General features: G+C 43.1%; 1 protein-coding gene across 1 annotated transcript in view; it reads right to left on the reverse strand.

The window, feature by feature from the left end:
- Positions 1–223: 223 nt before the first annotated feature.
- Positions 224–23,498, reverse strand: part of RSU1 (Ras suppressor protein 1) — a 117,580-nt gene continuing 94,305 nt past the window's right edge. The window contains exon 9 of the mRNA XM_009887143.1: positions 224–665. Coding sequence (XP_009885445.1) covers positions 563–665 — 103 coding nt within the window. The 3' untranslated portion in view covers positions 224–562. The remainder of the gene's footprint in view (positions 666–23,498) is intronic.

Genomic DNA, 23,498 nt, shown 5'->3' on the forward strand with positions numbered 1-23,498 from the left:
GCAAAAAAGAAATAGAAACTGATTAAAATTTTTCACTCCCTGAACAGAATGCTTTACATTTTAACTAACTTGTATCAGATAAAATGCTATTGCATTCCAACACGAGAAATTAACACATTGCAGGAAACTGGACGCACACGTTCCTCAAGGAATTTGATATTCAGAAGTCCTAATGAAGAAATTGAAACAAAATACAAATAAAGACCTTTATTAAAATAACTTTGAATATTATATGAAATTTAATATCATATAATATAGGTGTAAACCCCCTGGTATTAACAGGATGTGACACATGTGAAGAGAAGACGTTAATATCCGTATAAATAGAAAAGCTAAAAGGTGTTTAACAGCGATATATTTAATGGCTACACAAATGTGACCATAATTAGTAGAATACGCAATTTTGTGTTCCTTAAGCAGTATCTTCTAAAGCAGTATACATAGTAAATTGCTTTTACCTCTAGTGTCTGCTTTCTTATGAGTAACAGGAGATGCGTAGGAACATTATAGGCACATGCAAAAGAAATGTAAAAGATATAAAAACAAGGCAGAAGCCAGGGACTTATTTGTTCTTGGCTGCCAGAGGCTTACGGCTGATCTTCTTTGACTTGTCATTGTTCTTCTTTGGAGGTTCAGGGTTCGCCTGCATGTGTCTGCCATAAAGACTGTAAAGAAATGAGACAAAGAATATTTGTGATACAACCATTAAACACAGGCTTTTACTCTGCAGCATGTTAAACAATGCATCTAGTTACAAGACATAAAAAAGGAAGGTCATGATATTTATTTTGTCTCAATACACTGAATTTTCTATTAGATCTCATGCTGCAGTCCATAATACTAGGTTTTTTGTGACTTATCAGGAGAGTAACATCGGGAAGAGAAGGCCTTTGGAGCAGTGAAGGAGCAATCAGTTTTGCCTTTAGAAACTCGCAACCTTTATTCTGCTGTTATGGGATTAAGGCTTGGAAGGCTGCAAGGATGTGTATTCAAGTCGACAATGACAAAAATTGGGTTGAACTGGAGAGATAGAGTGCCCACTTAGAGCAAAGTGAGCATCATCCCTAACCAGAAAACCCAAGAGCTTGATAATGTGACAGAGAGCAATGGTGTCAGAGCCGCCTTTGCCGCTTGCACATGATTGATAGTACTGGGACAGCTACCAACACATCAATGCCACATTAGTAAGTACCACTGATTAAATGTTGACAAAGTATCCTACAATTAAGATGGCTAGCATTCACAGCGAAGCTAAATAGACTACATGGCTGAGAGGATCTCGCTAAATATCACATAGTAATTAATAGATAATTTATGAGTAATCCTGATTAAACTAAATTAAAAACCTACCCAAAATAAACACAGCTCAAACTTAACTTCCCTTATTGACATAAAGTGCTTTTTGAAGACGTACTTTGCGGGGGTGTCTGTATCTAGAAGGGAACAGAGAGGAGCTTTGTTTCTACTCATTCAGCTGCATAAACACTGGCAATGATGACAGAAATACTGAGGTCCCTCTGAAAGGCGTCTCCTGCTAATACTTCAGCCCGATGCTGGTGAGTGTCCGCCCCAACCCCATACTGGGCTGCTGCCAGTCAAGTTGGACACCAATTTCTACCACCTGATAGGAATTCTGCTACTGAAGAAGATGACAGCACCAGTTCCCACAAAAGCCTTCCTTGTGTTGCTGCACCTGCTTGGGTCACTGAACCTCCACATTTGGCGTGGTGTCACCAAATGTGTCACGGAACAGGCCAGATCTAGGGACTTGCGGTAGAGTCTTCCTAGAATTACCTTTTGATGTGTCAAAATCTGGATGGGTGGCTGTCAGCACTGTCACCACAGAACCCGGGCCCTGCGTTTTCGCGTGCCTGTGGCAAGCAGAAGGTTCCAGCTGTCACGGGTGAGCCGCACTGATCCATCATACACCCCCTCACATGCGCTCGCCCCTGAGGCAATCCGCGTATGTAGCTTGTGTGTCTGTCCAGCCCTTGCTGCAAACAAGGACCACGCACAGATCCTTCCACTACTTAGTCGTGTTGGGACAGACTGGGACAGACAGTTACTCATGATATGTTGCTGGTTATCCATGACCTGATAGACAGTTCTGCAATGGATATAAGCCTGAGCAGGTATCTCGGAGATAAAGTAACTCTTTACTTTACAGTGACCCCTTTTACTTTGCAGGCTGAAACTAATTTCAGCAAAGGATTGGCCCCTCCTTCTGCTGCAGGGCCTGGTGGACGTGCAGGTAACTCTACGCAAGAGACATTGAGCAAGGATCCAAACAGACAGAAATACTCTTGAATCACCATGCTATAAGGCACGGCTCTAGAGGGGCTACTTACGTCAGACACAGAGAGATTTTAGCAAAGACGTAAGGAAGTCGGGAGGTTGAAAGCTCCCATCTGCTCTGAGCTTTATTTTGCTGCATCTGGAGGATACGTCAACCCTGGGGTTCCTGGACTGCAGAATGGGCTAGAGCTTCTCATGGGGTGGGGTGGAGGGGCAGCGCTCGCTTTCACCTCCTCAGCAGCAGCAGTTTTACATCATGCTGCTAAGCAGGCTGCTGTCAAGGTGCACTATGCCCAAAACCAGCCTTGCTCAAGGAAAGTACAACTGTAAACTAAGACATTACTTCACCTTACCAAAATTTTATGTGTGCCATCACCTACTGTTAACAAGGGATCAGAATCCATTTCCTGATGAATGCAGAACCCTGACCCTCTGTGATAACTGCATGCTGACTATTAGCTATGAAACACATATTTTTCATTTCATAAGAGATACAGCCCCAACAGCAAAAGGGTATATTTTATGCAAGTACACAGTATGCGTACTAATCAAATACCCGTCCTAAATAACCATCCTGTTTTGGAAGGCACTAAGGGAGTTGAAGGAGGGATGATATTGAACGAGATGTTTTGGTATCAGGAAATACTATCATTGTGGAAGAACACAGAACTGTCATTCAAGGAGGTTGTTCCATCAGAAATTAATCCAAGGCAGAAGAAGTCAGGCAACAAGCAGCATCTTGCTCTCCACGATGTGCCGTGTAGCATTTAAACCACTGTCAGCAATAATTTTGTAACTCTGAGAAGTTAGCAACAGAGAAGTGGAAACGCATGCTCAAATCTGTGAACACCAATAGTTAGTTAAATACCAAATTAACATTCAAGTTGTTTTTTGGCTATAGGGAAATAATGCTACATTGGAGTAGAATGTGAGGTTTTTTTCATATAATAAGGAAGTCCCCATTTGGGACTTTAAGCACTGAATTAACAGAGAATCCACTGATCTGCTGTATCTGAGCACAAAAAAACTTCATGGATGAGAAATGAAGTTCCCTGTCACTGTCCTGTCCCTTCCACCTCCTGCTGTCCCACGGCTCCTTTGCCCTGTTAGTGCCAACCCAGAGAGGACTATAACACCTTTAGTGGCTTTCAGGTGTTACATACCCTTTTTTTTGCTCAGGTTGGTTTAGGCTCCACTTTTTTGCTTTGGAAACTTTATATGAATTTTCCTCTCAGATGACACTTGGCATTCCTTGTGCCTCTCATTTCCTGCTTTCTCAGTTCAAGTTTGTGGACTGGTACAGCTTAGATTAGTGAACTTTTTCTGAAGTAAAAGGGTGTGGTGGGAATTCTGCTGCCTACACGGATGCTTTTGAAGTGCAGAAACTGAGTATCGACAATTTTGAATGAACTTGAGAGTTCTGGTGAAGTCTACTTGGGCAATGCCTTTTGAATGTGAAATGAGGTCCAGCAGCCACTCCATGCGTTAAGCAGTAAAAATCCCAATTGACCTGTAAGTGTTTTTGGTAGCAGTTTTTCTTTGATACTTGCTCCTTACGATATTCAGTGCTATTGGTGCTCCAGCACTTCCCTCCGCCCCATGCAAATACTATGTTAGTAGTAGATGCGCACAAGTTGCAGACATCTGCAGCACTTTTACATTCTTTTTACTTATTCTCATGTCCAACCACTTCTATCAGCATGTGCACCGAAACTTCATCCAGGAGAATAATTACTGGGTTTGAAATAAGCAAATCAAATATATCTACTTCGGTTTCTCTGGCAAAATTTCAAGGAAGTTTCAGCTGCACATTTCTATCTCAACTGAAGATAAGTGCTTTACAATCTATCACAGTAGTCTGCTACTCAAAGAGCAAGGATCAGACGTATTTAGATTATATAAGCCTTCGCAGACAGGGACTCTCTCTTGTGTTTGCACACATCAAATACGAGGAGACATATGGTGTCACAACAACATTTAAATACAATAACGACTGTGATAATGCCTCTGGGACAGAATTTGCCTTCTGTTACACTAGGGAAAAGAGAATTCACAATTTTCAATGAACTTCTGGTGCAACAACAGACACCAGTTTTATAGGTCCCAAGGGAAAAAAAAACAGGAAAAAAACAAAAGAAAAAACTAATAGAGCTGATTTGCGCAGAGAAGCAACTATCTGAATTACACAACAACCTATAACCCTTTGGTTGTAATAGATGTGGAGTTCACATATGCAGTCCTTAATGCTTTTGATACGTACTGGAAGGATACAGCCACAGAAACCATAGCTCGCGTGTCACCGTCTGTCAGCCAGACTGTAGGAACTCTGTACATGCTCTTGCTCTGGCATCACTGCGAAGTCAAACGTGTTAGGCAGAGACACGCGCATGCTGTCCTCAGCAGCGGAGGTCAGCTTAAGACATGCACACAGACAGTTATGCAGCTCAGCTGATGGATGGTAACGTAGTAGGAGATGGCACCTTGACATATCCGTTTGTATGACTGGACCCTGAGCCAAGGCAGATGGTCTCCATAAACAGACAAAGGAATATTGAGGCAGATTGTGGCTACTGTTTCAAGGCAGATTTGTGAGATAAGTGCTGATAATACATCCAATACATACATACCACCTTCACACTTGATATTTCGGAACATCACCTGTTCATGGGGCTGGTTTAGCTCAGAACACTACATACAGCTCACAGACCAAAACCTCAGCTGCAGAATAAAATCTGGAGTGCAAATAAATATTCGAGATGTTCGCGGTTTACAGCAACAGTCAGAAGCTAGTTATTACAACCACAGTGCTGACCCTTTGTAGACTTAGCAGCTACAGTATTGCATGCAGTCTCCTCATTATGTTGAAGTGAAAGGGGAGATTAAATGTAAGACTGAAAATGCACAGAGCCCTCAGGCACAGATTTCCAGTTGCTTTCTTTCCTTGTATATATTTTTCAAAGCAAATATCTCTCACGAACATAAATGTTTCTTTGTATGCAAATACAAACACAAGCAAAATCTCCCTGCATTTCCTATCTGCCCCACTGGAAGTAACAAATGAGAGCACTATGGCTGCTGCAGCAAAACTAACAGTATCAAGTGAGAAAGATGCTCATTAAACTTCATCATTCTGTCTACTTTAATGATGCTTTTACTTAATAAAAATTCCCTAAGCAGTTGCAAGGATATTAGGCAAGGTCTTTGGTTATGTATCAGGGGTCTAAGCTGTCACTAGCAAGCATGCAGTTCAGGAGCTGCATTCCCAAGAGGAAAGAGTGAATACAGCTTTCTTGTAATAAATTCAGAGAGAATCAATAACCACAGCCTGCCACATTATTTAAGCATTTGGGAAAGTAGGTGATCCTTCTAAATTAAACTACAAATTGCTAAATGTTGCAATTTACAGCATAAGATCAGGCATGTAGCTTTGTAACTTGAAAGCACACAGTCTTGTTACCAAAATCTCTGAATTTAAAAAAGAACCATAGTTAAAATTCATAAAGTACAAAAAAGCCACTTTCAAAAACCACCTTCAGCACAATTGCCTCCAATTTTTCTCTCTTGTACAACACTCACTAACTGAATGCTACATGCTCCCAGAGACTGTGAACTTGTGTGAGCTAGTGAACTAGTGTAAAGTGTTTAATGTACACATTGATTTTCTTGAGTTAAGCATTTTGAAAGAGGATTTCAAGAATGAGACATATGAAATACATTACTCTCACTTTATGTCTGTAATAGACCTACAGGTTGAGTATGCAGTATGAAAAGGCTGTGCACAGTTAAATACGATCCTGGAGAGATGTTACCTCCAGGTATGTACTGTAATCTGAGAAACAAAGGTGAAACATTCCAATGCTGTTCGCTTTGAGCTCAGGTTCAGGCAGGTATTTAATGCTCAGATGCAGCTTCAAATGTGGGTCTTTACAGTGACCTCAACAGGACGGTCCCAAGCCCCAGCTGCTGAAGAAAGAGAGGGGAAAGGCTGAATACGAGGTGATATCACTGGACACCCAAAGCTGAAAGAAGTCCCTACAAGAAGCATGGACCTGTTGGAACAGTTCCAGAGGAGGGCCACGAAGATGATCAGAGGGCTGGAGCACCTCTCCTATGAAGACAGGCTGAGAGAGTTGGGGCTGTTCAGCCTGCAGAAGAGAAGGCTCCAGGGAGACCTTATTGCGGCCTTCCAGTACTTAAAGGGGGCCTACAGGAGAGCTGGGGAGGGACTCTATCGGGGAGTGCAGTGACAGGACAAGGCATAACGATTTTAAACTGGAAGAAGGTAGATTTAAATTAGATATTAGGAAGAAATTTTTCACTTTGAGGGTGTTAAGGCACTGGAAGAAGTTGCCCAGGGAAGTTGTGGAGGCCCCATCCCTGGAGGTGTTGAAGGCCAGGCTGGATGGGGCTTTGAGCAACTCAGTCTCGTGGGAGGTGTCCCTGCCCATGGCAGGGGGGTTGGAACTAGATGATCTTTAAGGTCCCTTCCAACCTAAACCATTCTATGATTCTATGAAGACTGATACATGCTGGCTAGCCTGTATTAGTTACAATTCTCAAGCACTTACTGTAAGATGCTTTTGCTCTGGCAGCTTTTGCGTAGCTTATTGCTGCTCTGGTATCTCCTCTGAGCAACTGAGACTGGCCTTTGCTCCTGTGGGAGCTGCCAACACGTCACCTCCTCAAACCACATCAACTCCCAGGAAGGTGTCAGATAATGGGGTGCCAGTAATATACCAATGAGAGAAAATAGTGGGAGTTAAAATTTTGCAAGTATTATATTATTTTGGTAGCTTACCCATAATTTACTTTATTCTCTGTGACATAAGTCAAATGATATAAATTAAGAAGAACATTGCATGGGTAAGTGAAACAAATATCTGTTTTCTTTGCACACTTGGATAGCAAGCTGCAGTTTTAGCATTCTTAATAAGGAAGAACAGTCAAGAGTGACTCATCCCGCTAATTTTTTGCCCCTTGTTTGCGAGTGCTCTGAGAGCAGATGGCAGCAATGTCAGAGATGTTCATCATCTGAAGGTCTCTGCAAGTTTCTTTAAAAAACTCAGCTTTGGCCTGTCACCTGTCTGCGTACCAGCTCGCTCCTCACGCTCCGAAAGGGAGGAAGCGCTGGCTGGCTGAAGGGGGCAGGCGCTGGTGGTGCTGCATGCCTGCTACCCGCAGCTCTTAATGTGTTGTAAAGCTGCTCCAGTATTTTTAGGTCTGTAACAGTTTGTCTTCCTCTATTGCCCACTCACGCTATGGTATGCCTAATACTTCAGACTGCCCCAAATCTCCACACCCCAGAGCCCAGCCCCAAGACACTCTGAAGTGTACCAACCCCTTCCCTCGACCTGCCCCAATAATCTTCCTAACCCAAAGTTCATGCAGAGTTTGCCCTCGCACCACCTTTGCTAATCCCCCCAAGTCCCGCACTTTACCTTTCAAAGAGACTTTTCACCAGAAATGTCTAATCCCCTCAAGTGCTTTCATAGAATCATAGAATGGTTTAGGTCGGAAGGAATCTTGAAGATCATCAAGTTTCAACCCCCCTGCCATGGGCAGGGACACCTCCCACTAGACCAGGTTGCCCAAGGCCAAGTCCAGACTGGCCTTAAACACCTCCAGCAATGGAGTTTCCACAACTTCCCTGGGCAACCTCTTCCAGGGCCTTAACACCCTCAAAGTGAAAAGTTTCTTCCTAATATCTAATTTAAATCTACCTTCTTCCAGTTTGAAGCCATTCCCCGTCATCCTACCACTACATGCCCTAGTAAAAAGTCCTTCCCCAGCTCTCCTGCAGGCCCCCTTTAAGTACTGGAAGGCTGCAATAAGGTCTCCCTGGAGCCTTCTCTTCTGCAGGCTGAACACCCCCAAGTCTCTCAGCCTGTCCTCACAGGAGAGGTGCTCCAGCCCTCTGATCATCTTCGTGGCCCTCCTCCGGACCTGCTCCAACAGGTCCATGTCTTTCCTATGTTGGGGCCTCCAGAGCTGGATGCGGTACTCCAGGTGGGGTCTCAACCCCCAGGGGCACTCTACAGGGGAACCAGTCATCTCTTCCTATCTTGGTTTAGCTCTTTTTTTGTAGCTACTTACAGTTTTTGGAGCTCAAATTAGATAAGGAGAGGATTCAGTCCAAGTGGACTAGGTATCCAAGCCCATGTTGCAGTCAGTAGAGATCTAGCTAATGAAGGCAGCAGAGTAGAGAGCTTTTTGGGTGACCAAATACAAATGTCTGCTGTGAGATGCTTAGTTGCTACACTCTATTATAGATTTTCACCAACTACAGCGGACAGTGGGCAGCTAGCTGACACATAGACACTCATGTTTAGTTATTTTAAAATGCTAGATGAAGTCGACCCAAAGCAACCACTCCGTCTCTGTTCCTACTTTGCACGCTCTCACAAGCTGTTAGCTACCTTACGTTATAGACTCTGCTGAGTCATACAGTCCAACGCTTACTTACTGCAAATTCCTGCCTAAAAACACCCCAAATCTCAACAAGCAAAAAAATTATTCTGCCAAAACTGTCCTGGAGCTTGCTGCCTCAGTGACTGTGTAGAACATGCATCCTTCAAAATAAGCTCACCCATCCCACATGTCTCCTACTGGCCACTTCATCACTAAGTTCCCCACAGGGCTCCCTTCCGCCGGATCCCTCAAGCCTGGTCTTTCCCCTTTACATTTGCTGTGCCATATACCAGAAGAAGAGAAAGACTCAACCTCTACGTGCCATGTTTCCTATCCTCTTTCTCTACACTTACTGTCAGAGATGGACCCTGACCAGATGGACCTCTGGCCTGAGCTCAGGAGCTCCCTGTAGTGCTCCTCACAATAGCGTCATCAGTCCTGCCACGACGACTCAGCAGCCCAAACACAGCAGCTGTAAAGGGAATACAGTCCAGCTGGAGATATAGAGGCACCTCAAGGGAGATGTGTCTGTGTGGGCAGATTTAAGCCAAGGTAACTGTGATTTACAACCACCTGCTCTCCTACAGGGCTTGCAATTCCTGGATAATTTTAATTCTGCCAGACCGCTCTTGAACTGGTTAATTTAATCCCTCTTTCTTTGAACTCACCATCTTGCACGTTAAGGAGAACAAATTTTTTTTTTTTCCCCAGAAAGGAATTCCAAGTAGGTGTTAGGCATTTCTTTAATTAATATACAGTAATAAAAGAAAGCCTTCTCCTTATATGCTCTGAGGCTAGCAGCCTTTTGAAGCAAGTACTTTAAATGAGCGGCTTGTTGGGGGAGCACAGCTGGAAGCTCATAGAAACCTAGCAAAAAAAAAAAAAGTAGTCTTTTTTAAAGGAAAGCATACAGGTCAAGATTTGCACAACTGGCTAATGATTTTGCATACCCAACTTGAAAGACCTTACAAGAATTGTGGCTTTTGGGCAGAGAGGCTTTTGAAAGCAAATGGAACACCAGCATCTGCTTTCTGAAAGTGAGAGGTATCTAACACCCAGTGAGCTCAGCACTGAAAATCTCAGCTGTGATACAAAACCAGAGAGACACACAAGGGGGATCTCCATGGAACTGTCACGAAGATGGAAAGGAGAGGACGTGCTTATGCTGAAATAAGCAGCATAAAACAGAGACAAACACAAATTAAGATTTCATCTAGACAATCTATTATGCTGATAAAACAACCCCCAGCTAGTCCAGTATAATCAGTCAGCAGCCTGAGAGGACCAGGGAGAGAACGACTCATTTCTGCATCTGGATCGAGTCCTATCAGATTATCTCAATTATGAAGAAATTCTCACTGGGACTCACATCTTCAAGCACGTCCAGGAGGGCTGATCTCCCTTCTCACACTCCATTTCGAATGGATTCATGAGTGGTTCAGCCTACATGTGCAGACCAGTCCCTAGATCCACCCCAGGTGTGAAGAAACTTCATAGGTCAGAACCTGAAGTCCTTACTACAGATTCCAGTGGAATATTTTTCCCCTTGTTTTCTTTTCACAGATCAAATGGTGCTTTCCCACTTACGTATGACTAGGAAAAACAATTTAGTGCCAGATAAAAGCATCAGCTGCAAACCCTGAAGGCTGAGGTATCCACTAGAACATGCACCACCTAATGAATCAAAAGGAATTAAGAGCCGCAGAATCTGCATGAGCATGCTCAGCTTCTCTGGCAGAAGCCAGCACAGGTGGCAGAGAAAAACACACCAGCAAGAAGGTAAAAGACTATTCAAGTGAGAAAGAAGTGTGTTCTGTTTACGGAAGTCATCTCTATCATCACAACCCTTGTCTTTACATATTTGTAATTCCACCGTTTGCTCCATTTCACCAAACCATGTTGTTGGGATCATGTTCAGGGCCACCCACCTGCCCTCAAACTAAACCTGGACAGGCAGCAAACATGGTGCAGAAAACATACTGCCATGCAGCACAGACACCTTCCTGGAGCCAGCTGAACACAGCCTTCTTCATTCTTATGTTATTTTAATGTTGTTGTCCACATGCAGTCCTTTGGGCTTGAGTAAACCACTGCTCATTTTCCTTTTTGAATGCCACACTAAGGGGCTTGCTGCTCAGATAAATCCCCTTACATAATCTTTATTATTGATTTACTACATGCATTTTGCTGTGCACCTAATTAACATTAAAAAAAAAGGAAAACAGAGGGTAAAAATAGCTAAGTGCAAGCCAAGGAACTTTCTTTAAGTTATTCCAAGTCTGGCAGGTATGTATTCCTTTTCCAGTAACTAGACAAAGTGTACCAATAAAATGTACAGAAGTGACTCTGGGGAAATACTGATACGCACTCTTTTTTTTTCTCTTTTTTTTTTTTTTTCAAGGAAAACTGAAGTGTCTGAGTTAATCTGCGCCTGCTCTGCTGCACACTGAGGATGACCGATTTTGCTGGCAGTAGCAGGGAGAACATTCAAGGGACCGCAATTCTCCATACACAGGGTTTATATAGCTGCCTTGCTCTGCTGGGCCAGCTCACATGCCTCTCCCAGGGTGTCTACCTTCGTCATCCCTGCCAGCTGCAGGGCTGGCTGCCTAACGGCTCCTCAAAATAGACACAAAGACCAAACAGTGACAAGGGACACGGTCTGGAACTCAACCAACCTAACCCCCTCTGAATCACCACTCCTGAGACTCTCAAAGGTGAAGGACCAAGCCCCGGTCCTACCACGCAACCCACCTGTGTGACCCGACACAAGAAACTCTGGAAGGCTGTGCAAGCTCTGGGGACCACTGTATAAAGGGGGAATAGGACTTACTGTGGGATGCTTACGGGGAGTCTTGGGATTGAGTAAAAGTATTTAAGGATTATAAAGGATTTATGAGATGCTCAGGGGAGGGCCAAGAGAGTGGGAGGGAAGGCTCATGGTAGATGGCAGAGAACAAGCGCATGAAAATGGAGAGAGGATTAGGTGGGGAATAAATGAAGCCAAATAGTGTGCAAGCAGAAGCTGGTCAGCACACTCCTTTGGCTAAGGTCTGTGCCAAATTACCTCCACTTTGTCCTACCTAAACCCTGTTTCTAATGGTTTTCTGCGTGAGTGTACTCTCTGTTCTAACAGCATGCATGCATGCATGACCCATTAGCAAAGCTGAAGCCAGACTAGCTGGTCACTAGGATGGACTGAGTCCTCAATAGTGGAGAGGCCAAGGGTCTGGGATCAGCCCCAGGGGAGGCTGAGGGGCTGTAGGCTGCTAAGACCTGGTCTGGGGGCCTGATACTCTAAATATCAAGATTTGGGAGCCAGGTACTAGAGGGAACCCCGACATAAGGTTTTCCCTGAGCATTGAGCCCTAGAAATGCTGTCTGGCTGGTGTTTGTCCTCTCTGTGTTTAAGTGGCCATCTGTCCTCCCAACATGCTAACCTGTTCATGGCTGGCCACATGTATATATGTGTTCCGAGTTTGTGGTTAGCCTTGCTACTGGCGGGACAAGGGAACAGGGATATGGAGCAACTGCTCACTGCTATCGATGGCAGAATCCCCTGGCTCCTCCAGCCCGCTGGATTTAGCTGCTCAAAAGCACTACCAGGAAAAAGGTGAAGAAATGAGGAAACTCACATCCCCTTTTTGATGCAAAGGATCATATCTGAAGTGCTACACATCATAGACAATCCAATTTCATCCAGTCACCTGAGTTGGCTTTGTTTCACTCATGTTAGATGTACTTTCCAGAAAGGCCGTTCCAAGGGAACCTTCCTGGATTGAATTTTTTAACGCACGTAACAGGTCAACGCAAATATTGAATTTTGCCATCTTCCTCACGAAATCTCTTTCCATTTCCCAAATACAGCCCTTTCAACTAGCCCCTGGGCACCACTAGCAACAAGCATGCCAATGACGTCAATCTTCTAGACACTCTGATGAGTTGGGCTCAGACAGGTCCACATACCTGCAAAGAGGCAAGGAGATTCAAAACCAATTTCAAAATCGTTGCCACCATTCATGTTAAAATGCTGGAATTTTGAAAGCCAGAGATCAAGTACTTCATTATAGAAGCAAAAAATACCAGTAAAATGGTTTTCCAGTTATATACATCTACTGTGGAAGACCAAAGATGGTCACACAGGTACCATGCAACAAAACGATACAGACTGTTCACCCCATTTTCCAGCCAGTTTTGAACAAAGAATCACACCATTAATATTTGGCAAACAATTACTGGGTTTTAAGCAAATCTCTGGCGTTTTTCCATGGGTTTTACTGTGCCAACAAAGCTGTTCCAGAATTTTTTCAGGAGGGACCTACGTTATGTGGCAGCCAATAATCTTTATGGTAACACTGCAGTGAAAATGTCGCTTACTGTAATGAGAAGAGATCATAAGTTAAGCCCCCAGCCACCTTTCTATTATTTTTCATTACAGTCTTTCTGGGTTTGTTATGCTTCAAGAGTACTCAGGGAATTACACCAAACTAGGCTCACTAGTCAGCTCTTCATTACTCAGACCACGCTGAAACTGAGCTATCAGCAAACTCAACCAGCTCCTGAGGTAACAACAGACACTAATATTTGTTTGAATATTTACCATTTCTTTTTTAGCTTGTCCTCTTTCTTAAAACTCTATTCTGTAACACAAACTTGCCTACAGTTGGAGGCAGTTCTGAAACAACAGGAAAATTGCATAATATTTTTTCACGCCATTAAGACCTTGAGCAAAGGGTTGGACTTCCTTTTGTCTACCACAAACTGCGATATACTCATGTTTTCCTGACAACAGTGTTTTTCCTAGATTTGTGTTCCATAGTGCTGGATGAGTTGGGCAAGATAAGAAGTCTCACTTGCTGTGTGAATCGTTGTCCCTGCTCTGTTGCAGATTTTTACATTGGCTTCCTTCCCCCTGGCAAAGCAAGAAGCTGACCACCCCTTTGGAAAACTGCAGCCCTACTGCCATCAGTAAGTTCTGATGTCATCCAATCCGCACGACTTCCTATGTTGCTTTCAGCGTCTTTCCAGGCCCATGGTGTGAAGAACACAGAGCCTTTTGAAAGGCCTTCTTCTCCCCTGATGTCTGTCAAGATGAAATGGCAACATAGCATCAGCCTGATTTTGATTTCAACAAAATCAATACAGGTTTTGCTTCTGATTTTGGTGGCTGCAAGGTTTAGCCTTTAATGTCATGCAATCTATTCCTGACAACTGAAGATCCACTAGTGCACACCGTGTAGCACAGGCTACCTCATGAGACAGTTTCATCATAGCCTTCTTGAATATTACCCACACTTATTTTAGCTCCGTCCTGAACTGAGTGACTTGGGAAGTGCAAAGACCTCTAAATTACTTAAGAATTACAATAGAGGCTCCATAATCATTTGTGTTATAATTAGCGTTAGCAACTGAGGCATATCTTGGATACTGTACAAAACCAAAAAAACCTGCCTTACGATGTCAATCAAGCAGCAAGTTCTTTGTTATTTAAATCACCTACACATGGCCATTATTATCGATGCAAGCAAACAGGGAAACTGCACTTGCAGTACAGCTCACCAGCCGCAAACTATAGAGCAACACATGAACCATGTCTAGGCTGGCTACGAAGACTGGAGTGAAAATTACATCTTCTCATCAAGTGCTAGTAATAGCTAGGGCAAATGAGTCACTCTGTAAACTTCTTAATGCACGCATTAACCAAAATAGTTTCTCTTGCAAGGAAGGTGGGATTATGCATACCGATATGATCTGGTTTTGCTGCACATTTTTTTTTGCTGTAGGTAGGCAGCACTCATCCCGAATCGTTGGTGCTTACGTACGCTTATGAGTTAGAAGAACAAATATGGAACTTTTACTTAAAAGGACGTGAACTAGTTTACTTGATCATCAGACATTTGCAAAAGGCACCCACGGGAGCCTTCAAGAGTGATGCAAAATAAACCAGTGGTTGCACCTGCTTCTGGGCAGGAGGAAAAGGAAAATGGAGTTGAAACCACTTGCACTGAATCAGTCTAAGTGCCACGGTAGCACTGAAGGCAAAAAGAGTGCAAAAACGGGGAGACAAACCCCAGACTGCAGTCTTGGAGGATAAACTGTGAGATACCCACTCTGTGTCTGCTTCGAAACATGTTGTAAAACACACTGCAGGAGGGGCAAACATGGTCCTTGGACCACTGTCCATTCTTTCTGGTTCCTCAACACACAGGCTACTAACATGCTTGCCAAATCCCAGCCTATGCACGCAGGGTAGCAAACGGGCACCTCCTTAATTGGGAAACCATTGTAGTATTCCCCAAGCTTGTGGCATGCAACGGATTGATAAGAAACGGCAAAGTGGCAAAAGATTTGTCAACAGCTCTCTGTCATGGCGAAAGCACTTCATTAGCCTGTCAATTGCACAGTGTCTGGGAGATACATTTATTGACAACTCACTGCCAATTGATCCAACATCTATATAAAAAGCTCTTCCTATGCAATGAGCTTGCTGACTCACATGATCATGAGATCTATACAGAACTAATAGCTGTACTAAGCCCCAAATTGCTCTAATTTCTAAACAAAATGAAACCAGAAGTGTTAAAATTCCACTGACATCTCAGCAGCAAGACCATATTCACTGCTTACAGCAAAACATTTTCAAATGAGATTCACTTTTGATACACTTCACAGGTGGGGTATGAACTCATGGTGAATAAAAGTCCTTATACCAAACACCGTTTTTCACTTCTATGGCCATTTGTGCTTACGGCATTACTTTTAAAATACAAGGAGTCTGCATTTTCTACTCCCTCAATTTAGCATGGAAGTACCCAGTGGTGTTCAATTCTGTACGCCAACCAACTGCTCCGTGCGGTCGGGTCCCTCGGCCTCTCATCGGGTTAGGATAATGCTGCGAATGGCTAATTGATCCTGCAGTGGCTTTAATAACTGGCAGTCACTTCACAGAGCTAGCAGCCCTCCCACAGCGCACATGCTCCTAACCCTTGCTTGCTCTGCTTTGTACTACCTGTTTTATCACTTCATGATAAGGCAGCATCAGAGACAGCAGGAGTAACCTATTCTGGCATCTCCATCTGGCACTATTTATCAGACTTGTGCTGCTCTGGTGGATTAGTTTCAGGTCCCTGTTGGCAGATCAAAGGCAGCAATAATAACCACAAATCAATCCCTCTTTAAGGCTTAAAACATCTTCTCCCTCACACAGGATGCCTCATTTCTTCACCACCCTAGAGCCCTTATAAATACCAACTTTGCCTAGACACAACAGTTGTATGCAGATACTCAGGCCCTGGAGAATTTGGCACTGTGTTTTATGCCACTTTCTCCTATTTACTGACAAACAGAGCAGCATCAGTAGAGAGGGGCTCATGTAGATTACACACTTGAGTTCCCGAAAGTCAGAAAGCTGCTTGGTGCCAAAGTGCGGGCATACAGAGAAGATGGCTTGCTTCCCTCAGGCTCATCTCAGGTCATGTATTTTCCAGTGAGACAGTGCTGTATGTTCACTGAAGCACCCAGCTACCATCAGGTCACTGCTCAGTGCTCTAAGCCGACCAACAGATGTTTTCAGAGAACGTGTTCATACAGAATGGATACATACCCAGCTGAACAACAGCACTGTGGACAGGTTGCCTTCTCATGGTGTTTCCAGACAGCTTACCCAATTGACTAGCACACGCTCTAGAAAATAGGACTCAGAAGAAAGGGGATTCATGAGGTTTGAGATCCACATGGCTGCTCCAATATAGGGGGGACATCTGGTCCCTTTCACAACAACTGTGCTTGCATCCTTAAGATTGCGCTTGAATTCTTGATGCTCACGCTGTTAGGTCTCAACTAAAGGTAGTGATAGTTAAAACGGGACTCAAAGGCTAGGTATCAGCTCTCTGCCTCTCGCTTTACTCTCAAAATGAGATTTTCATTGCAAAAGAAGTAGCTTTTGTTTGCTCCCTCTCTGTAACACCTCACAGTGACAAAGCTGTGTTTACCATGATGTAGCTAGGCAGTTCCCTAGGACTCAACTCACCCAGAGATACTGTGGCAAAAAAAAAATAATCTGTACCTTGGATTTTACAGGAGAACAGCTATTAGGCTGTAAAAGGTATACCTGCATGGAGAGTAAAGACATAAACCCTTCCTCTTATCTTTCTTTAAGTCTTTCAGTCTTGTAACTTACAGTTTGAAATATATCTCTGAAGAGACTGCAACATCAGCTAGAATAGCAACAATTCAACATTCTTACATTCTTCTTAAAATGAAACCCAGAGAGAAATAGTGAAAATGATAGCTGCTTAAAGATCTTCTGAAATTCTTAAAAAAAATGTATCAATTAAAGGCAAACAGCCATAAATCCTCTGGTGCCAATACTGCATGCTAGTAAGTTTGCAAAGGCCAGAACGACTTAATAGTTCTGGGTTACCACATAAGGGCCTGAAGAACATTTTGTCCTAAAATTCTTTCGAATACAACTGTAAAGTACTTTGATCCTGTTTTTTGCAGTATTCAATAAAGATACAGTTCCACTCGATTGACTGTTTATCACTGATAATTTTTTTACTATACACATAAAACTAGAACATTATCTCAACATATGGAAAATGTGGATAGTACATATTGCTCATAGCTGCACATAATTTTAAGAACTGTAACTGTACTATTTCTAGATAATTTTTAAACTATGACAAAGATGCATGCTATTGAAGAAAAATGGCAAGCCTATAAAAAGCTATGTGTGTTTGAGTCAAGTATAAAGAGTGTAATTTTTTTCTCATAGTATGATTCTTTCACATGCTAGTGTGAGTAGGAAGTCAGAAAGATTAACCAAAGATCAAGAAAAAAGACCACTCTCTTCCTCCTCCTTCCTGCTATTGAGCTTGGAAAAATATCCTAAAAAGAAAAAAAAAATTTACACTGGCAGCTTCTAAGACAGTTTAATAAACCTTGGGGAAGGCCTTAGTGTTGAATTTACCTTCCCAGAAGTACCTAAAGCACTGCTACTAAAGCAATACAATAAAGTTTATGAACTTGTCTTTACTGCTGTGTAATTTATCTTTGAGAAATGATACTATGGCGAACAACTGCTCTCTATGAATCTCTTTGGGGCTTCAGTGGACTGCAGTTTTTGTCATAGCAAGTAAGCTGCATCAAGATTGAACTCCAAACCAAAATATAAGTCACTTTTTTTTTTATTAATGAAAAATACTTAATTCAAAAGTTAAACACTACTATACTCCAGTGTTTTCTTATCCTCTATGTCAACTTCCCAACTAAAGTGTTTTTGAGATACTTTACACTGAAAATCAAAAGAAACAAAACCCAGAATCACTCGTATTTCTTTCTAGTCAAGAAACTTTCCCTTTTCTTTTTTTACTGGTTTCTTGTCTAACAAAAAACAAATATATCCCTTCACAAAAGAAAAGCCCAAACAAACCTCACAAACCCCAACAAAACCAAACTGCAAATTCAAAATAAACTTAGGCAAAGCCCAGCAACCAAAGCCACCAAAGGTACACTGGCTTAACTTCTTCACCTGGTCTAGTACTCATGGTATAGTTTGCTCAGATCACTTTCCAGCACTGTAGTTGCACTGCTCTAGAAAATGTTTTTCAGCCTTCTGTCAGGTCAGCAAGTTAACCATGACTATGCAGCTGTTTGGTCACCAGATTTAATGTGCTGGAGGCCTGGGAAACCCTTGCCAGAGTAAAAAGGTAAAGGAAAGAAAATAAATCAATCCATCTTTATAATTGAAAAAACACACACAAAGATGGTATGACTCAGAAGGGGTAACTACATAGAGGGACATGCATACATGTTGTGGAAAAAACCTTGTTGTCACTCAAAGCCCACAAGCCCATGCAAAACTGACATACAGCATGGTGAGCCCAGTGGAAAGGAGACCCACAGAATAGGGGTCGGCCAGGATCTCCTGTCAAGGAGGTATTAGATCAGTCTGTAGAATGGCTTTGTAAGAAAACTGGTAGATGTTCAGCACAGCCTAGAAAAAACAACTGCGCAGAGGGACTGATGACCGATGAGTACAGTAGGGTAGCTTTCCTCCCTGGATGTTATAATTGTTGGCTAAGCGGCGCTTCTCTGCATTTTTCTATTACAAGATAATTTCAGGACGCTGGATTATTTGATGAATTCCAACATTTCAGGGAATGTTCTAGGCAACGGGCAATGTCATATTGATTTTGGTGAAAACAAGAAAATGAAAGGGGAAAAATGCATATACATGCAGCATTTGTGATGTCCTGCAGTTAGAAGATGCAGCTGTTTCAGCCATCCAAATCTGTCGGTAAAGGCCTATAGATCAAAGAGACAGTGGATGGCTACCATCTTTGCCAGTGTTAATGATCCCCCTTTTCCTCCACATTCTTGCAGCACTTGCTCCCAGTTTAGAAATGCTGACACCCAGAACAAATTGCCTCAGAGACAGGAAGAAAGAGCAAGCTCAAGAAAGGACGGAAGAGAGGAAGGAAGAGCTATGAGGACAAAAGAGGAATGGAGACACACACACAGCTTCATGTATGGAAAAGCAGCACAGGAAAAAGAGGACAGTACCAGTATACCGCCAAGAAACACACAGGCAACTCCCACTTTGGTGAAAAAAGGGAGCACGGAGTGAATGAAGGAATACATGAGCATCCAGACCACGTGAATTCAGGGAGCCCTTACGCTATAGGACAGAAGAACATGGAGGGTCCTTGACTGATACAAGGAGCATATCCCCCAAATGCTGTGCAAGTTCTCCTTAGTCTATGTTTTTCACCACCATTACTTCAAGACCAACCACATTCAGCACGAGCACAGACTACAGCAGATCCTTCCCTGTTTGAACATACACGGTCCTTGTCACTTCTTCACATCCATCTTTCAGTCACATTAGTTCCGTTAATGAAAAAATAAATGTTGCAAAAGGGAAGTATTAACATAGCCAATGCCAAGGACATTAATTTTAAAAATGCTATTTACTTTGTATCAGAGCAGTCATATATCTTGATCTTGAGCAGTTCTTAGCCTTGTCCAGATTCTCATTCCATGCTATAGAGACAAACTCTGTCCTGACTCTCCTTCCTGCCCATGATTCATTAACTTGACATCTTTAGTACTTCACCCACTTGATGGGCTTCATGTATTTAGTAAAAGACAATAATTCTTATTAAAGCAAAAATGGGTTCTTTAGTGAAAATCCTGGATAGTGACTTACTGTGAAGTGTAGACACAACACAGCTCAAACTATCTGCTTGAAGAGAGAAGTCACCTCGATCCAAATACAAGAGTTGGCCTCATGCTTTGTGAGAAATTTGCAGCTCCATGGAGAGAGTTGGGTGGGTCCCCAGTCTCGAGGGATTAGCACAAGGTCCAGTGAGCTGCCTACAAGTATCACTCAGCATCCGGCTTTGAAGATCCATGTTATGTCCTAACTACACAGATGCAAGACCTTAGGGAAGAAACTCAGGCAGGTAACTCACCTTCCTAATCTGTTGCCCTGACAAAAATCAACCACAGGTGTCAACTCTGCGTTTTCCCCAAATCAAGAGAAAAAACTACAGAGACCACAAAACTACTGCTGAAGCACAAGGAAGAGGCCAGCCCATGGCTACACTTTCTAGTTTTTTTGACCTGCCAAGAGAGCTAGGCAGCCAGGGTGGGACAGCATCTGCAGGCTCTGGGGTGCGAGGGCGGCCCTCTCAAGGCACAGAGGACCTGGGAATTCTATCCATAGCAGTCACTGTTAGAATTAAACCCAATATTCCCAGGACCAGGAAAGGAAGCAGAAGCAATTGCCCTGTCAGGAAATGTGCCAATAGATAATTTAGGAATAACCTGCATATGTGAAAACAAGGTGTGTTTATTTCCAGACCCAGGGCAGAACCTCCCCATCCGTCTGAGCCACGACTTCAGTCACTGCCAGCAGACACTGGCCGACCTCGGTGCTCTCATGCACTCATAACACATCACCGCCAATCTGCCCAGCGGGGCTCTCTGGCAGACGTCACATGCCAAGTTAGCATTACTGAAGCCCCAGCTGATATTCTCTTCAAACTCCTCTGTTCCCCCCTTTCTCAGTCACTATGGCAACACCCATCATCCTGCAAACAGCACCAGCCAACTCGGGGCTCGCTCTGCACTCATTCATCGAAGCTGTTTTAAGAATTGTGTCTTTTCCCTGGGCAACGTTTCTAAAAACCGAGTCTTACTCCCTGCTGATGTCCCCACATCTTTGACACAGTTCCACTGCCCTGTGTCGCAAACCCACGGCTGCCCCAAACGCAGTCCCACTCCGGACCAGGTAAAAGAGCCAAAATCAAAACCAAACATAAAGCAAGTTGTGTGAGTATCTCTTAGTAGACTGGAGGCAGACTGAGGACCTTCTCTTAAAAATCGTGATTCTTGTGAGCAGCTTTCCCTTTTAGAAGCTGTCCCTGCCACGTAAAGGCATTGAAGATCGGCTGTAGATAGCCAAAATAAAAACAGCGAGACAAGGACAAAATAGCAGGGCTTTCCTTTGATCCAGATTTTTTCCAGGATACATCTTCCTTACTTGCTATTTTGTTTAATTGGGCTGCGACTATATGTTATTATTCCTCACATCACACCCATTCTGTATTTACGTTAATCCTGGCCTGGGAGAAACAACAAGATTTCCTTTAACTTGATTCTATTCTTACCGATTTTTCACTATATTCTTGACATATTATTTCAGTGCTGGCAACTTTAGATCAGATATTCTCACAGCCTTTCTGAATACTTTTTTATTTATTTGGAAATTATTTTTAGTAAGGAAGAGAATACACTTGTGGTATATTTTTTAATTCTGCCAGAACAATAAGGAACAGGCCAGGGGTCCTCAACTTCAAGATAAAATAATCAGCACATAAAATAAAAACAGTTTGAAGGAAGAAAGATGCCTTTTTTGAAGGAGACGTCCATAATTTTTGCAAAAAATAATTTAATAGTACTGCTGTTTACATGTATGGGGATAAAAACTACACATGCTACAATGGGAGATCCCTAACTTCTCTCAACACATAGGAGAAAACAGCATTTTCTTTCAGAAGGAAAAAGTCATTTTCGTTGAGGCAGTATATAATTTTCCACACACAAATGTGTTCATCCAAACCCAACCTACATGTCTCTGTACCTTATGCTCAAATTTTCTCTCACTGCATTCAATACATTAAGTGCTGCCTAACTCCCACCTCCTGAATTCAGCAAAAAATCATTTTTTTCCTTTAAAAACACCACCTTTTGAAATAGAATGTATTCTTATTGTTATAGCCTACAAGTTAGAGGCTGAAAACAGCCATTAGTTAACAACCTACCCATTACTCTGTAAAGTGTTAACATCGCGTGAACCACTGCTGTAAGGAAATTGCCCAAAGAAAAGGGCAGGGCACCCTCCCTGATCCACTCTCTTCTGGAGAACAAAAATGTACCGGGGGTTTAGCACTCAAAAAGCCTTACTCTTTTATCCTCCCGTGCTGACTAACCTTTGCCAGCCAGCAAATGAAAGGGTGGGCCAGAGCACGGCCAAGGGTTTAGCATCCTTGTGTACACTACTGCATCTAGGTCAGCATCTAGATCCTGGAAGCTCTGTACCTCTTCTGGAGCCACCCCACCACACTACAGACAGGGAGATGCTTGAGATTACCCGCCACCGTACTTGCACACCAAAGGCTGCGCGCCCCTTATATGCTTCAGCAATGAAGGCCGAGTGTTTGCTAGTTACTGTATTAAATGAGGGGAGGGGGTGTACTGAAACTTGCACTTCTCTAGAAGCACAAGGAAAAGAGACGATCCAAAATTGCTCAGAATCATTTCAAAGCCTGTTAGTTCAAGCTATGATCCTCAAATAATACGATTCAAATAATTCAAAGTAGTCACAGAGTTTAGCAATACAGTGGTATTAAAGGAAGTGCAGTCCACCCAAAGTAAACATGGTGAACCAAAGTCACACAAAGGAAAACCAAAGTCCTAAGGAGACGTGCAAGAAAACACAAGTTGGCTGTGCCTCTGACATTTGTCCATCATCCCTCTCTCCCACCTACTGATTGGTAATGGGAGGAAAAGGCAGCCACCATCCTTTTATATCCTATCCTTTGATTATTTGGTGTCCTTGATTTCTGCTTTTACTAAATTCTCCATTTTTCTGCTATTGCTGCACTTCCTCCTATCTCTTCCCTTTGCCTAATCAGCTGATTCTCCTCATTTATCTTCCCTGTCGAGAATCTTGGCTCTTCCCATTTCTCTTCCCTTTCCAGCTCATCAGCCATCACCTTCCTACTGGTCTTCCTCCTCTACCACTTCTATGCTTGCTTCCTTCCTTTCCTTGTTTCTCATCATTTCATCACTTCTTTTTTTTTATATAGAATACTTGTTTTTCCATCTGTGCTCCCTTTTTGACTCTCAGTTGGTTGGATCTGAATAGGAGTGACTCTGTTTTGAGACATTTAAGTAGGAAAATGAATGACTCTTCTTAGTATTTTCCTCAGCAGATGGACACACACTACACAGAGGGGAACTGCTATAATGGGTTTTAAGATATTTCCCTGGATCACAGAATCACAGAATGGTCAGGGCTGGAAGGGATCTCTGGTTGGACCATCTAGTCCAACCCCCCTGCCCGAGCAGGGTCACCTACAGCAGGTTGCACAGGACGGCATCCAGGCGGGTTTTGAATGTCTCCAGAATGGGAGACTCCACAACCTCTCTGGGCAGCCTGTTCCAGTGCTCTGCCACCCGCAAAGTAAAGAAGTTCCTCCTCATGTTAAGATGGAACTTCCTAT

The sequence above is a fragment of the Charadrius vociferus genome, unplaced genomic scaffold, assembly GCF_000708025.1.
Source record: "Charadrius vociferus isolate BGI_N301 unplaced genomic scaffold, ASM70802v2 scaffold126, whole genome shotgun sequence".
Taxonomy (NCBI): domain Eukaryota; kingdom Metazoa; phylum Chordata; class Aves; order Charadriiformes; family Charadriidae; genus Charadrius; species Charadrius vociferus.